This window comes from Oncorhynchus mykiss, chromosome 9, assembly GCF_057628025.1.
Source record: "Oncorhynchus mykiss isolate SJ-2025 chromosome 9, ASM5762802v1, whole genome shotgun sequence".
NCBI lineage: Eukaryota > Metazoa > Chordata > Actinopteri > Salmoniformes > Salmonidae > Oncorhynchus > Oncorhynchus mykiss.
This window is the reverse complement of record NC_143030.1, coordinates 47,089,447-47,106,707: the sequence shown is the minus strand read 5'-3', so window position 1 is coordinate 47,106,707 and position 17,261 is coordinate 47,089,447. Positions and strand designations below refer to the sequence as shown.

Below are 17,261 nucleotides of genomic sequence, written 5' to 3'. Positions count from 1 at the left end.
GTCGATGTGTCATTCAACGCTAAAATAAAAAAGAGTTTGCAAACAACGTAAAATAATAATTAGTTAATAAAGCCGCATACAAACATGGTCTCTTTTTTTCTTTCTTGAGCAAGGCAGCTCCAAAATGTAGGTGTTTCAGCCTAACTCAGTGCTTTCTGTGGTGGTGGGGCAGCCAGCTGAAAATATGGAGTGCAGGGGTTGGTAATCTTCTCTAGTTGTGCCGTGATTTGGCAGTGTTCAGTCAGTCATGGGTCACTACTTCACCTCAAAATCTACGGGGAGAGCTCGAAAATTAGATTTACATTAGAAGTGCCCTTCCAAGAAGGCTCAAGGTCATTGGCAACAGATAGAATTATGTCAAATCACGTTATATGTACCATAGCTTTGAATGGACTGATCATGTCAACATCATACTTTCAGACTGATCATGTCAACATCATACTTTGAAAATCTTATCTAGCAAGCTAGTAGTCATCATTAATGAAGTTGACAATCTACTGGCAAATCCTTTTCAACCCTTGTCATATAAAAATACATTTTTGATAAAACATGTTGGTGCTCATCGGCCATTGGACATAAACATTACACAACAAGTTTGAAATTGCAAATTCAACAATGAGGGGTTTGGAGGAATCAGTGGCTAACTGCAAGCATTGCAAAGCAATCACTAGCCTGCTATTTAGTGGAGCGGGTGTGTGGTGCACGTTTGGGTTTATGGGTCTCTTTTCCAAGCTTAAAATGATAAACATTCAACATTGGCCATGCTGTCAATCCAGCTTGACTTCTGCCACATTCAAAACAACTAGAAACTCTAAACTGGGAAATCTCAGACTTTAGTGGGTTCAAGACAACTGGGAACACTGAAAAAAACTAGATCCGACTGGGAAAATAGGTTTTGAAAGGTCATCCAACTCGGAATTCCAAGTTGGGAAGTTGGGCCTCTTTCTAGAGCTCTGACCTGAAGATCACTGACATCATGATGCAGCATTATTTTTTTCCGAGGTCCCAGTTGTCTTGAAAGCATCATAAATCAAGAGAATGACAGACTTTTATGATAACATTTCCCATGAAGGGCCTCCGTGCCACCTTCCTGTTCAAGTGAGCACAGCACAACAAAGTCCAAAAATGTATTGTATGCTGCTGCAAAAATTATGTAATATTCCCGGGAGATATGTATATTGTAACTAAGAAAGTAATCCTAAGTGTATGTTGTGTAGTAAGCTGTTAGTAGCCCATGTGCCTCACCCTAATAATTTGGTCCCTTTCCCCCTCATAACTTAGCCTACTGTTCTGACTTGGTGGTACACATTTAGCCTATAGCCTGTTGTAGAGAAATGTCATCATCGAATATTGTACGAGCTTTCATTGTCTTCTTATATTCCCCCATTATTTATCCTACGGTTCTGACTTGGTGTACAGGGAGAATACTGGAAGAACGGCTCATGTTCTGAATTCTGTCGCTGTACATTTCAAAAGTGCTGAATAAAGGTGCAGAACAATAGTTATATTGACTACGTCTGTCCTAGCTCGCTTATGAATGTCTTAATCGAAATTATGGATTGCCTCTTATCCAGTAGTCGTCCCCTTATGCCATAGTTTGTACATCTAAATTGTTGGTAGAAACAACACTTGTTTAGGCAAGTCAGCCATATCAGCTATGTTTTTAAAGGGCAGTAAATGAGGCTGAATGAACTGTTTTGCTGCCAGACAAGGCTCTGCTGATAGCCAGGTGTAGCAGTGGTAAGGTGTTGGTACTGCTGTTGGGACTCTGCTGTTGGGATAGCTTTATGTAGGCCCTAACAGTTTGCGGGCACCATTTGTCACCGTTATAGTGCAATTTATATATTGTTTAGTGTTGTGTTGTGGCTTTTCTGGCATGCATAAACATTTTTGTGGGGGAGCTTGCCCCACCAAGATTTACATGCTAAAATCGCCAATGGGTGTGAATACTGTATAATGGATCTATATATATACAGTGCCTTGCGAAAGTATTCGGCCCCCTTGAACTTTGCGACCTTTTGCCACATTTCAGGCTTCAAACATAAAGATATAAAACTGTATTTTTTTGTGAAGAATCAACAACAAGTGGGACACAATCATGAAGTGGAACGACATTTATTGGATATTTCAAACTTTTTTAACAAATCAAAAACTGAAAAATTGGCCGTGCAAAATTATTCAGCCCCTTTACTTTCAGTGCAGCAAACTCTCTCCAGAAGTTCAGTGAGGATCTCTGAATGATCTAATGTTGACCTAAATGACTAATGATGATAAATACAATCCACCTGTGTGTAATCAAGTCTCCGTATAAATGCACCTGCACTGTGATAGTCTCAGAGGTCCGTTAAAAGCGCAGAGAGCATCATGAAGAACAAGGAACACACCAGGCAGGTCCGAGATACTGTTGTGAAGAAGTTTAAAGCCGGATTTGGATACAAAAAGATTTCCCAAGCTTTAAACATCCCAAGGAGCACTGTGCAAGCGATAATATTGAAATGGAAGGAGTATCAGACCACTGCAGATCTACCAAGACCTGGCCGTCCCTCTAAACTTTCAGCTCATACAAGGAGAAGACTGATCAGAGATGCAGCCAAGAGGCCCATGATCACTCTGGATGAACTGCAGAGATCTACAGCTGAGGTGGGAGACTCTGTCCATAGGACAACAATCAGTCGTATATTGCACAAATCTGGCCTTTATGGAAGAGTGGCAAGAAGAAAGCCATTTCTTAAAGATATCCATAAAAAGTGTCGTTTAAAGTTTGCCACAAGCCACCTGGGAGACACACCAAACATGTGGAAGAAGGTGCTCTGGTCAGATGAAACCAAAATGGAACTTTTTGGCAACAATGCAAAACGTTATGTTTGGCGTAAAAGCAACACAGCTGAACACACCATCCCCACTGTCAAACATGGTGGTGGCAGCATCATGGTTTGGGCCTGCTTTTCTTCAGAAGGGACAGGGAAGATGGTTAAAATTGATGGGAAGATGGATGGAACCAAATACAGGACCATTCTGGAAGAAAACCTGATGGAGTCTGCAAAAGACCTGAGACTGGGACGGAGATTTGTCTTCCAACAAGACAATGATCCAAAACATAAAGCAAAATCTCCAATGGAATGGTTCAAAAATAAACATATCCAGGTGTTAGAATGGCCAAGTCAAAGTCCAGACCTGAATCCAATCGAGAATCTGTGGAAAGAACTGAAAACTGCTGTTCACAAATGCTCTCCATCCAACCTCACTGAGCTTGAGCTGTTTTGCAAGAAGGAATGGGAAAAAATTTCAGTCTCTCGATGTGCAAAACTGATAGAGACATACCCCAAGCGACTTACAGCTGTAATCACAGCAAAAGGTGGCGCTACAAAGTATTAACTTAAGGGGGCTGAATAATTTTGCACGCCCAATTTTTCAGTTTTTGATTTGTTAAAAAAGTTTGAAATATCCAATAAATGTCGTTCCACTTCATGATTGTGTCCCACTTGTTGTTGATTCTTCACAAAAAAATACAGTTTTATATCTTTATGTTTGAAGCCTGAAATGTGGCAAAAGGTCGCAAAGTTCAAGGGGGCCGAATACTTTTGCAAGGCACTGTGTATATATATATATTCAAATAAATGCAATTTTTCTGGCTCGCAAATTGAATTGGACAGGAGGCTAAAGCACTGGTACACTTTTGTGTACCAAGCATTGATGGGACAAATCCCTTTGTATACAGTCTTCGTTCACAGTCGCTGCTGTCCTTGTCTCTTCCTAAGGTTAGAACTGAGATGGGGAAACAATATTTTTCCCATAATGCCCTTCATCCTGGAACATGCTTCAAAAGATATTAAAGTTAGGGGAGTTAGTGTCCTTGCCTGTTTTGATAGCTGCAGTTGTTTCTAATCTTCAATTGTATCTGTAACTTGTCACACATTTGTCATTTGTGTGTATTTTGTATTTTTTCTGTAATATTTTATGTACATGCTGCTATTTCCCTGTTTTGCCTTCTTGCCAGGTCGCCCTCGCAAAATAGGTTTTTAACCTCAAGGGGTTTCTTACCTGGTTAAATAAAGGTAAAACATATATATATAAAAATCTCTGCGGCCATCCATTAAATTTCAAAATCCTGTTGTGGCCCTCCAGACAAATAAGTTTGCCCACTCCTGGCCTAATTTTTAGCCTATTGTCTAAGAAGTCAAAGGTTAAGCTCGACTTGCTAGGGGGGTGGCCCGTAGAGAAAATTGCGCAGCACAAGTTCCAGTAAAATAGTTGCTTTCAAACTATGGATTTAGTTGCTAATAGAGATAAGACAGTAATTCTGCTCATAAATTATGCATGTATGAACTACACGTGGACACATCCAGCCCAAAGTGGGAGGTTTAAAAAATACTTAGTATTCGCCAAAGTTCTGGAGCATGTCTTTAAGGAGGTTTAGAAAGAGTCTTTGCAACGGATCAGACCGCAAACCCCTATTGAGCCCCCATGAATCTGCAGTGATCTAAAACAGACAGAAAATGTTGAATTAAAAGATTCCCGGAACTGTGAGACACGATCCTTGCTCGTTTGGACTTCCCTGCCTCTTTCGCTGGAGTTGCTGAAGTCTTTTAAAGCCAGCTCAATCAAATCCACGGCCAGGGTTTCAGTGTGTTTGAGCAATGATTGGATGCAGGCTCTGAAGTCTGTCTGATTCCAGAAGCCATGTGATTATGAAAATGTATACAAATAGATCTTGGACAATTACGCGGACAAGTTTTCATTACATTTGAATATCAGATGAATGTTGTGTGAATGTTGTAAGATAACCTGTGTTACGGAGAGAGAGAGAGGCCCTGAGTTCAGTGCCTCGCTTGCTCACATGAAGGCTGCTAGGAGCCTATGCATACCGAGGTAATTGGTAGTAATGGAGGGGTTTCACAAATCATTTGCATCAACAGAGAAATTGAGGTAGTGGCAATCAAAATCTCTCTCTCTTTACAGAGGGCAGCAGCACCAACTTTAGAAGAACCCAAGTCAATATATCTAAAGCCTAACTAGGAGGATGGACATTTTTTATTGGTGCATTGTCTGTCACGTACCACGGTGTATGCTGTTTGCTCCCTTCCTTGCACACAGCAGCATCCCCCTTCTCTAGTTTCACAAGTCGGACAAGACTTTTGTGAATGTTAAAGACTGGTAATTGATGCACCTCTCGTCCACCTGAGTCTCCACTCAAGAGAGCTGCCTGCCTTCCAAGGCCTCAGGGTGAAGAGTTCAGGACAGGGGGAATCTTCGGTCTGTCCAACCACCTCCTCAAATCTGTCTGCTGTTTGGCTAACCTTGCTATGAACTCGCCCCCTGAGATTTGACCGGTCTTCTCCAACACACACTCAGAGGTTGGGCCATTACATTCTAAAACTTTTCTAGTCTAAAACAATCACTTTATCACTTTTGTATCTAATTGGCCAAAGTAGTATTATAGTAATGGATGAGCCTCCACTGCATCTGTGCACATAAATATAACCAAGTGAATTTGTTTTATCAAATAACTTTGACAGTTTTTTGCCCACAAGAATTCTTTGAACAAGATTTGGATACGTCATTGTGCGTAAATTTGAATGTTCAATATCTACACCTGAATGCTAACCACAATAACCATTAAAACGTAACCTGAATGACTGCCCTTACCTAGCAAAGGCAAGTTATTAACAGAACGTAGAAAAATGGATATTACTGGTCTCTGTGTTCCAGATTGATAACCGCACTAAAGAATATTAAAAGATGGAGCTGAGAGGGAAGTGTGTTCAGTAGGCACAGTATAGGATCAAACACATTTTCTCCTGTTTGTCAGATGAATGATGATTCTCAAAATGTTGATTGTATTGCCTGTGTCCCCCTTAAACCATGGGTCTTCCAATGGAAGGAGCTTCTCCGATACGCTTTCCTATGGAGCTGAGAGAGTGTTATGACAACCCTAACAAAGCGAACAATGAGCTCACAATTGGCAGGGCTGCAGCACAGGAATGTTGACCATGAGATGGCTGGAGGCTTTGGCAGAACACGAGCAAGCACACAGAGAATACTGGATCTGTCTACACACACATCACACAATAATAAATGTATAATAAGTATTTAATACAGCATTTTACACTATAGGGGAGAACCTGCATCCCACTGCTGGCTTGCCAAAGCAGTGATTGGGGACACCGTCCTGTGTATGGTGCTGTCGTTTGTTGGGATGTTAAAACGGGTGTCCTGACTCTCTGAGGTCATTAAAGAGCCTGTGGCACTTATTGTAAGAATAGGGGTGTAAACCCCAGTGTCCTGGATAAATTCCCAATCTGTCTGTCATACCATCATGGCCACCTAATCATCCCCGGCTTCCAATTGGCTCATTCATCCTCCTTCCTCTCCCCTGTCACTATTCCCAAGGTCATTGCTGTAAATGAATATGTTCTCAGTCAACTAACCTGGTAAAATAAGGTTTAAATATAAATGAAAGAACTGAGGGGAAAGTAACACTTTTTGACTAATTACCCAGAGATCGATAGAAGTAGAGAGACCCTTTATGACAATAAGGCACTAAAGTAAAACTGCAAAATATGTGGCAAATTAATGAACTTTATGTCCTGAATACAACGCATTATGTTTGGGGCAAATACAACACATCACTGATTACCACTCTTATTTTCAATCATGGCGGCGGCTGCATCATGTTATGGGTATGCTTTAAAAAATAAACTAAATAGAGCTAAGCACAGGCAAAAATCCTAGAGGAAAACCTGGTTCAGTCTGCCTTTCCACACACTGGGAGACAAATTCACCTTTCAGCAGGACAATAACATAAAACACAAGGCCAAATATACACTGGAGTGGCTTACCAAGATGACATTGAATGTTCCTGCCTAGTTACAGTATTGACTTAAAAATCGGCTTGAACATCTATGGCAAGACTTTAAAATGGCTGTCTAGCGATTAACAACCAACTTGAAAAGAGCTTGAAGAATTTTTTTAAAGAACAATGTGCGAATATTTTACAATCCAGGTGAGCAAAGCTTTTGGAGAGACTTACCCAGAAAGACACACAGCTGTAGTCGCTGCCAAAGGTGATTCTACCATGTATCGACTCAGGGGTGTGAATACTTATGTAAATTAGATATGTAATTTTCAATACATTGTCAAGCAGGTCTAAAAACATGTTTTCACTTTGCCATTATGGGGTATTGTGTAGATGCGTGAGCGAGAATATTTGAGATGTAATCCATTTTGAATTCAGGCTGTAAAACAAATTGTGGAATAAGTCAAGGGTGTGAATACTTTCTGAAGGCCCCGTCTGTGCTCTACCATTAGCAACTGTCATTTCATTTTTAGACGGCACTAAGAGCTACACAACAGGTGCCCAAGCTGCAACGTTAATGTTTCTAATGTGTAGGTCATTCTTGAATTACAGTGGCGTTTGGGCATGGCATTGGAGAAAATGTACTTCATTTTGCTAGTCTGTGTATTTGGGTACATTTTCCCCATTCTAAATAAATGAATATGGTAGCTTAATGACTTAACAAATGTTTTACCATTATGCCACCAGGTGGATTATTAACACCAAGGATGGTAACACCAATGAGACATTTTAGGTATTATCTGACATGGAGGCCACAAATGCTCAAATCTAAAGTGAACAATCCTTTAAAATTAATATGATTAATTATTTTGCTCACAATGTTTTTTCCCCCTTCAGCTAAACACCAACAGACACTGGATTTAGACACACCAAGTTAACAATGGAATCCGTCAAGTTATGACATACTAAAAGGGTGTGATTAGCCAAGAGTTCCCTTTAATATAGACCCTTCCCCGATAACAGTTCGCCACTGGAGTCCTTGTTAATCTTTGTAATGAGTGATTTTCAAGGCGGTAACACCAATGACATGAAACTGAGTGACACATTATATGAGTAAAGAAAATAGGTATTTAAATAGCCTTTGTTTTAATTGATCTATGCAATATATTAAATCGTTTAGTTCACTTTCTAGCATTCATAGTAATAGATGCAGCATCTCTAAAACACTACACATCACTAGTGGGACAAGCTCATTTGCATACCCAAAGTACTTTAAACAATGCCTAAACCCACAGTTCTGCAGGATAAAGGACTTGCATTATGTTCTACCATTTATAAACAGTTCAATATATACAAAAACATTTATGATGTGTAACTATGTCATTTTAAATGTGTTTTTCATGGTTGCAAAGGCAAGCGACGCAAATGCCACCGCAATTCAAGAACGACCAGGGCAGTACTCGTGCCTGGCCTCCATTCCTATGTCCGTCCCTTGAAGGTGTCCATGCAGGTGTAGCACCCTGAGAAGCGATGGATCTCCTCCAGGGCCGCCTGAGGCAGGAGGCTGTTGGAGAAGAGAATGGAGCATGTTTATCTAACAGAGGTAGATCATTGAACCACACTTAGATGAAGGTGAACTTTGTCTGAGACCTGAAGACTTGTGTTAGCTCCCCAAGCTAATCCCTAGGGCTTTAGTTCAGAGGGCTAACACAGATGTTGGCACTCAGAAGACCCAGTGTCACCGCCTCATCTAACTTAGTAGTAGGCTACTCTGGTGTCGTGCCTGGGATTCGGTTCCCCTACCTCTTGAGGATAACGAGAGCGTGCATGGTCCATGGTAAGTAGACGAACGGCGTGTTGGTCCGGACGGCGTCCACCGTCCGCTGGGCCACCAGCTCAGGATTCAGCGGTGGGAAGAGCTGAGGGAATCTGGGGGATGAACACATTACAACAATTTACCTTCATTTAACCCTGTAAGTCATATTGTCAAATGTGTCTTGGTGAATTTCTTTCACAATATCGATTCAGACTTCCTGTTACTGATGTGTGAATGGGATTGGTCCGTGTAGACATTCCATCCATTGCTTTCTATGGAACCTCCGAGTCCATGTGTCAATTCTGTGTGCTGACTGTGCTTACTGGCTGACCCACTGTAAAACAACTAGAGTGCCAGACTCAATATATGGTAGTTCCAATGTATGGTATCCCATGGTGGGCACACTCACGGTGGTCACACTCACCTGACTTTCATGCCCTGAAACATGTCTGTGTTGGTGTGGAAGGGGAGCACGGTGGTGCAGCCCACCCCTGGGCAGTCCAGCAGGCCCAGGGTCAGGCTCTCCATGAAGGCCAGTGATGATGCCTTGGAGGTGCAATAATCTATGGCCCCCGGGATGGAGGACAGGGACAGGATGGAGTTGATGCACACCACGTGGCCATGGCAAAGTTCCAGAATGCGGGGTAGGAAAGCTTTGGTGGTCTGGAGAGAGGGAGAGAGAAAGAGAGAAACATGACCGTCTGCACATTGTTCTGTTCCACTCACTACTATTCCCAAGCCGTTCATTCACGCTTCTCTCAAAATGAGTTCCCTTCCTACCTTCAGGAATTCGCAAGAATAAGAGAGGAGTTGCAGACTCAGAGGGAATTGGGGAACCGAACCTGTTCCACATCCCATCAGAGCAAATCAGAAGACAAACTCCAACATCATGAGATCCTTCTAACAGTGTCAGCAAGCCTTCAGGTACCAGCATTTGATTTCAGATCTATTGATTCTTTAATTATTTTTATTTAACCTTCATTTCAAACACGGAGTTATATTGAGACCAGTAGTAGATAGAGTTCTAAAAACATAACTTCTCCCCTTCATATATTGTGGTATCAACATAGTGGGGCAAAAAAGTATATAGTCAGCCACCAATTGTGCAAGTTCTCCCACTTAAAAAGATGAGGCCTGTAATTTTCATCATAGGTACACTTCAACTATGACAGACAAAATGAGAAAAAAAATCCAGAAAAATCACATTGTAGGATTTTTAATGTATATATACACTGCTAAAAAAAATAAAAAAATAAACGGGAACACTAAAATAACACATCCTAGATCTGAATGATATATTCTTATTAAATACTTTTTTCTTTACATAGTTGAATGTGCTGACAACAAAATCACACAAAAATGATCAATGGAAATCAAATGTATCAACCCATGGAGGTCTGGATTTGGAGTCACACAAAATTAAAGTGGAAACCCACACTACAGGCTGATCTAACTTTGAAACCTTAAAACAAGTCAAAATGAGGCTCAGTAGTGTGTGTGGCCTCCACGTGCCTGTATGACCTCCCTACAACGCCTGGGCATGCTCCTGATGAGGTGGCGGATGGTCTCCTGAGGGATTTCCTCCCAGACCTGGACTAAAGCATCCGCCAACTCCTGGACAGTCTGTGGTGCAGCGTGGCGTTGGTGGATGGAGCGAGACATGATGTCCCAGATGTGCTCAATTGGATTCAGGTCTGGGGAACGGGCGGGCCAGTCCATAGCATCAATGCCTTCCTCTTGCAGGAACTGCTGACACACTCCAGCCACATGAGGTCTAGCATTGTCTTGCATTAGGAGGAACCCAGGGCCAACCGCACCAGCATATGGTCCCACAAGGGGTCTGAGGATCTCATCTCGGTACCAAATGGCAGTCAGGCTACCTCTGGCGAGCACATGGAGGGCTGTGCGGCCCCCCCAAAGAAATGCCACCCCACACCATGACTGACCCACCGCCAAACCAGTCATGCTGGAGGATGTTGCAGGCAGCAGAACGTTCTCCATGGCGTCTCCAGACTGTCACATGTGCTCAGTGTGAACCTGCTTTCATCTGTGAAGAGCACGGTTGCCAGTGGCGAATTTGCCAATCTTGGTGTTCTCTAGCAAATGCCAAACGTCCTGCACGGTGTTGGGCTGTAAAGCCCAACCCCCACCTGTGGACGTCGGGCCCTCATACCACCCTCATGGAGTCTGTTTCTGACCGTTTGAGCAGACACATGCACATTTGTGGCCTGCTGGAGGTCATTTTGCAGGGCTCTGGCAGTGCTCCTCCTGCTCCTCCTTGCACAAAGGCGGAGGTAGCGGTCCTGCTTCTGGGTTGTTGCCCTCCTACGGCCTCCTCCACGTCTCCTGATGTACTGGCCTGTCTCCTGGTAGCGCCTCCATTCTCTGGACACTACGCTGACAGACACAGAAAACCTTCTTGCCACAGCTCGCAATGATGTGCCATCCTGGATGAGCTGCACTACCTGAGCCACTTGTGTGGGTTGTAGACTCCGTCTCATGCTACCACTAGAGTGAAAGCACCGCCAGCATTCAAAAGTGACCAAAACATCAGCCAGGAAGCATAGGAACTGAGAAGTTGTCACCACCTGCAGAACCCCTCCTTTATTGGGGGTGTCTTGCTAATTGCCTATAATTTCCACCTGTTGTCTATTCCATTTTCACAACAGCATGTGAAATTTGTCAGTGTTGCTTCTTAAGTGGACAGTTTGATTTCACAGAAGTGTGATTGACTTGGAGTTACATTGTGTTGTTTAAGTGTTCCCTTTTTTTGAGCAGTGTACTTTTTTGCCCCACTGTATGTGGAAAGACAACCCTTATTTCAAATAACTGAAACAAATCAATTCATAAAATGCTTCAATACATAATACAAGCCATAACGAATTAGTACTTTCCTGTATCAACATACAGTACTTATCTAAAGGAAATATATTTTATATAACTCACCCAGAACTGGCCCAGTGTGTTGATGTGTTGAGTCTTCATCAGGGCATCATCGTCACTGTCCATCAGGCTCTTCCCATGAACAACTGCTGCATTATTCACCAGAATGGTGACGTCGCCTACCTAAGAGACAAAAATAAACATATTCTGTTAAAAGGCTTACCTCAGTTTTATTACTTAGTTTCCCTTTGTATTAAATTGCAAGACTGATAAGTGAGCGATAATTATGTCTTATTTGAATCCTTGTTGAGTTACACCTATGGAACAAGTGGGACGGTAGCGTCCCACCTCGACAACAGCCAGTGAAATTGCAGGGCGCCAAATTCAAAACAGAAATCACATAATTAAAATTCCTCAAACATACAAGTATTATACACCATTTTAAAAGTTAATCTTCTCCTTAATGCAACTGTGTCACATTTCAAAAAGGTTTTACGGCAAAAGCACACCATGCGATTATGTTAGGTCAGCACCTAGCCACAGAAAACCATTTTCCAGCAAAGGAGAAGTGTCACAAAAGTCAGAACTAGCGTTAAAATGAATCACTTACCTTTGATTATCTTCATCTGATGGCACTCCCAGGTCTCCATGTTAGACAACAAATGTTTGTTTTGTTTGATAAATTTAATCTATGTCCAAATACCTCCTTTTTGTTTGCGCGTTTAGTCCTGTAATCCAAATGCACAATGCGCGGGCACTTAGTCCAGACAAAAAGTCAAAATAGTTCCATTACAGTTCGTAGAAATATGTCAAACGATGTATAGAATCAATCTTTAGGCTGTTTTTATCATAAATCTTCAATAATATTCCAACCGGACAATTCCTTTGTCTTTAGAAATTAAAGGGAACTCGTGCTCACGGCCTCACGCGTGACTAAACTAAAGGCTTTACAACCAGACCCTTCACAGTAGAAGCCTGAAACAACGTTCTAAAGACAGTTGACATCTAGTGGACGCTTTAGGAAGTGCAATCTGACCCCATAGACAAGGTATATTGGATAGGAAATCACTTGAAAAACTACAAACCTCAGATTTCCCACTTCCTGGATGGATTTGTCAGGTTTTCGCCTGCCATATCAGTTCTGTTATACACAGACATTATTTTAACAGTTTGAAACTTTAGAGTGTTTTCTATCCAAATCTGTATATTATACGCATATCCTAGCTTCTGGGCCTGAGTAGCAGGCAGTTTAAATTGGGCACGCTTTTTATCCAAAATTCCAAATGCTGCCCCCTACCCTAGTGAAGTTAGTCACCAAAGTTCCAGAGCATGTCTAAGTGTTTTTTTACACCTCCAGCTTTGGGCTGAATGTGTCACTGTAGTTCATACATGCATAATCTATGAGCAGAATTGCTGCCTTACCTCAATTAGCCATGAAATCCCTAGTTTGAAAGCAACTTTTTTTGGAAGCTGTGACATTTTTTATTTTATTTTTAATTTTCCCTCACGTGGGCCAGCCCCCCAGAAAATTTAGTTCTAGCCCTCGCCATTTGAGTGACAGGTAGGTAGATGCACACATAGCAGAGAGAGCCATGACGTGGTGCATATATCTCCACATACGTGACTGACGTAGTACGCAATTTTCAGGGACTACTTTGGTCGTGAGCTCTACTTTCAGAACTAATGGCTAAAAAGTATACAAAGTACCAGAAAATCTAGTGACTCCCCATCCCGCATGCAGGAGCGTAATCATCGCCTGACACTAATTAGCATAACGCAACGGACATAAATGTCCCTAGAAAATACTCCTATTCATGAAAATCACAAATTAAATATATTGAGACACAGTTTAGCCTTTTGTTAATCACCCTGTCATCTCAGATTTTCAAAATATGCTTTACAGCCAAAGCTAGACAAGCATTTGTGTAAGTTTATCGATAGCCTAGCATAGCATTTTGTCCAGCTAGCAGCAGGTAACTTGGTCACAGAAATCAGAAAAGCAATCAAATTAAATAGTTTATCTTTGATGAGCTTCGGATGTTTTCACTCACGAGACTCCCAGTTAGATAGCAAATGTTCCTTTTTTCCAAAAATATTATTTTTGGAAAAAATGAACATTTGCTTAGGCGAAATAGCTCCGTTTGTTCTTCACGTTTGGCGGAGAAATCGCCCGGAAATTGCAGTCACGCAAACAGCGAAAAATATTCCAAATTAGTTCAATAGCGACAGAATCATGGCAAACGTTGTTTATAATCAATCCTCAAGGTGTTTTTCAAATATCTATTCGATAATATATCCATCGGGACAATTAGTTTTTCAGTAGGATCGATTGTATTTTACAGAGAATCTCTCTGGCAGCATCAGGTGACCACTTGCACAATGTAGCCGCTTACGGGTATTCTTCAACATAAATGCGTAAAACTACGTCACAATGCTGTAGACACCTTTGGGAATATGGAGAAAGAGTAATCTGGTTGATAGCCCATTCACAGCTCAATAGGGACTCAATGGAACGCAGCGCTTTCAAAACATGGGGCACTTCCGGATTGGATTTTTTTCAGGCTTTCGCCTGCAACATCAGTTCTGTTATACTCAGACAATAGTATCAGTTTTGGAAACTTTAGTGTTTTCTATCCTAAGCTGTCAATTATATGCATATTCTGGCATCTTGACCTTACAAAATAGCCCGTTTACTACGGGAACGTTTTTTTTCCAAAAATGAAAATACTGCCCCCGAGTCACAATAGGTTTTAAAGCTGATACATCATATATCCCTGTAAAACACTGTACAGTGGAAGATCCCAAAGGCAACCTTCGAAAGACTGGTTGGACTAAATGATATAGGAACTGGGTTGTTCATTTGGCTGGGGCTACAGTATATCGGAGGTTCTCTACAGTACCTTCTCTCGGACCACCTTGGCCTGCTTGTACACCTCCTCGCGATTGGCCACGTCACACAGGAAGTAGTGGCACTCAACTCCGGTGGTGAGAGAGATCTCCTCGCAGGTCTCCTTCAGGCACCTCTCAGTGCGGCCCCACAGGATCACCTGACAACAGGCAGACAGGGGCGAAAGGTCAAAAAGAACAGTCTATTGGTCTGAGACTGGGAATGCATATTTGGACTTCTTTCCCCCCCTTTTTCTCCCCAATTGTCATGGTATCCAATTGTTAGTAGTTACTATCTTGTCTCATCGCTACAACACCCATGCGTCCTCCGAAACACAACCCAACCAAGCCACACTGCTTCTTAGTACAGCACGCATCCAACCTGGAAGCCAGCCGCACCAATGTGTCGGAGGAAACACCGTGCACCTGGTGACCTGGTTAGCGTGCACTGCACCCTGCCCGCCACGAGTCACTAGTGTGCGATGAGACAAGGAAAAAACCTCCCTAACTCTGACGACGCTTGGCCAATTGTGCGTCGCCCCATGGACCTCCCGGTCGCGGTTGGCTGCGACAGAGCCTGGCCGCGAACCCTGAGTCTCTATTGGCACAGCCCTAGACCACTGTGCCACCCGGGAGGCCAGGACTTGTGTCATCTTGTAGGAATCACAAATAAAACACCGGCTTTCTAGGCGGCAAGAATTTTTTTTTTTTTTTTGTAGATTAATGATCATTGCATGCATTTCTTAAACCAGTGCTCAGGTAGTTCAAGGTATGAAATTATATTACGTTAACATCTTTCCCAGCTGTTTGAGATTGCATTGTAAAGTGCTATATATTGAATGGCTCATGGAGGCATTATTGGCTAGAGATTTTGAGCAGACACAAGTTCTTTGATTTGCAGTTTGAGCGAAAACCAGAGACAAAGATCTAATATCCATCCCCAGAGGGACCCCGTACACTGATAACCTTGGATGTCTAGCTACTGGCCCCACTACACACACACACACACGCACAGACACATTCACCAGACTCTCACACAGACAGAGATAACCATCAGATCATTTTACAACAATGACAAATGCGTTGGTGATAAAAGGAATATTTTCACTGAACCGAACTGTGCCTTCCACTACCCTGTCAGTGAACTCTCTTGTACAGTCCCTGGGGACCCGGAGAGGCTAGAGTTGAGGTTAAAAAGTCAAATATCATTGTAGCACTACGGAGCCAACCGCCCAACCTGTCATCAACCCATTGTAAAGCACAGGGATTGAGGAAACACCTGTGTTTGTGTGCCTTTACAATCAGGGACTGAGGAAACACCTGTGTTTGTGTGCCTTTACAATGAAATGAATGGGAACACACTACACATCATACATCCACCAGGTCAGCTAGGGGGCGAGAGGAGTTCAGGCTCGGTTCCACTTGCCTACTTTAGTGAGTAATTGTGCTTTCCCAATTACATTTCACATGGAAAACAAACACACCGAGAGTGACAGACACGTTTTTAATAGAACTGAAGCTATACAACAATACAATAGGTTTTGAAGTTGTGCTTGAATCAAAGAGTATAAATTATAAAACATCTCCAAACAGCTCTTTCTTCTCCCCAACTTTCACATGAGGTAAAATGTTAATGGATTCTTGTTCATATTCTATTTATTTTTTAAACAAGATTACATAAACTGTACAAAGTGATGTGAGCACGCTACAGTGGTGGGTGGCTGTTTTGCAGTAGATTGCTTTTCCATTGTGCGTTTATCATATTGATGATATGCGCAATGACGCACAAATGCATAATAGCGCACAGTGATTGTTTACCTTTTTTGCTCCATGTTTTGCGAACTCTTTCCCCAAATGCCGACCGATGCCCCGTCCACCGCCGGTGATCAGCACCACCTCTCCACGTAGGTCCTTCCGTCTGCTCGGGAGCAACAACCCAAAGCATGCTTTTAATATGCAGAAGAGGATGTTGAACGGGAAAATCAAAGCGTGTCCCAAGTTATTTAGTTCCATTACGATTGAGGTATAAAGATGCCTTTTTCTGAGAATACAATTGGACTATCCACATAGGCAATGCACACCTTCCCAAAGTGCGTGGATGCCAGATGTTGGAATTTTAAGTCTTCTCCATAACACTACCCCTCTACGACAGAATTATCATCACTCCAGTTTGAGGTTGACACATACGTCTCTGTTATAATAGGCACAGTACGAACATGCAGTGACAATAGCTGACATTGAGTGCCAATGCCAACAGTGCGTGCGCCAACCAACCAACAATATTTGGATTTTACGTCTTCGACTATGTTTAGCCTTTTCAATCCCAGCACTGTCTGACTACGGGTATGACGACAATATGGCTTTATATAGCCCATTAATGTTGATTGACAGTTGTTGGAGATTAAAGTCCCTCCGATTTAACTGTGAGTTAACGGCTGTTGCTCATTTTCCTTCTCTCCACCCCCAAGAGAGCTGCGAGAGGAGAAAGTCGCATGGGGAAAAAGTATGAATTGCAGAGGACAGGGGTTACATGATCAACCACCACTGTCTTTATGTTGTGAATTGCCAATAGGCTGTCATAACTATATAGAAGTTTCCTATGTGTTATCTGTAGCCTATAATTGAAATTGCCTTGTGTTTGATTACTCTGGTGATTATCCTGATGAAGACAGCTTGGCTGTCAAAACGTTGGTAATTACATTTTTGCATCTGAGGTCCTAGAGTGTGCGTCTCTCTAATTTTCAAGTTTTCTACTCCGCTAGCCAGCACCTCGCCTAAATAGGTGTGCGTTTCTTTTTCTTCTAGATATCAGTAATGCCATAAAGATCGTGTTTTAAGGTGACAATATTCAACATGAGATCATTTTGAACTCTCATCTGA

At 42.3% G+C, this 17,261-nt stretch overlaps 1 protein-coding gene across 1 annotated transcript; it reads right to left on the bottom strand.

Annotated features, from left to right (window-relative positions):
* Positions 1–7,770: 7,770 nt before the first annotated feature.
* On the bottom strand, positions 7,771–16,865 carry LOC110532123 (short-chain dehydrogenase/reductase 3). Its single transcript, XM_021615744.3, has 6 exons — positions 16,200–16,865; positions 14,396–14,542; positions 11,559–11,678; positions 9,037–9,275; positions 8,600–8,725; positions 7,771–8,360 (listed from the first exon to the last, which is right to left on the bottom strand). Exons 1-6 carry the CDS (start codon positions 16,392–16,394, stop codon positions 8,276–8,278), a joined length of 912 nt encoding a protein of 303 aa, XP_021471419.3. The 5' UTR covers positions 16,395–16,865; the 3' UTR covers positions 7,771–8,275.
* Positions 16,866–17,261: the final 396 nt, after the last annotated feature.

Bases quoted from the DNA above. Each gene is read 5' to 3' on its own strand.
- LOC110532123 (XM_021615744.3), bottom strand. From the start codon at position 16,394: ATGGAACTAAATAACTTGGGACACGCTTTGATTTTCCCGTTCAACATC. The intron at 11,679-14,395 runs GTACTGTAGAGA...TTTGTCTCTTAG, and splicing joins CCAAGGTGGTCCGAGAGAAG to GTAGGCGACGTCACCATTCT. The intron at 9,276-11,558 runs GTGAGTTATATA...CCCTCTCTCCAG, and splicing joins ACACACTGGGCCAGTTCTGG to ACCACCAAAGCTTTCCTACC.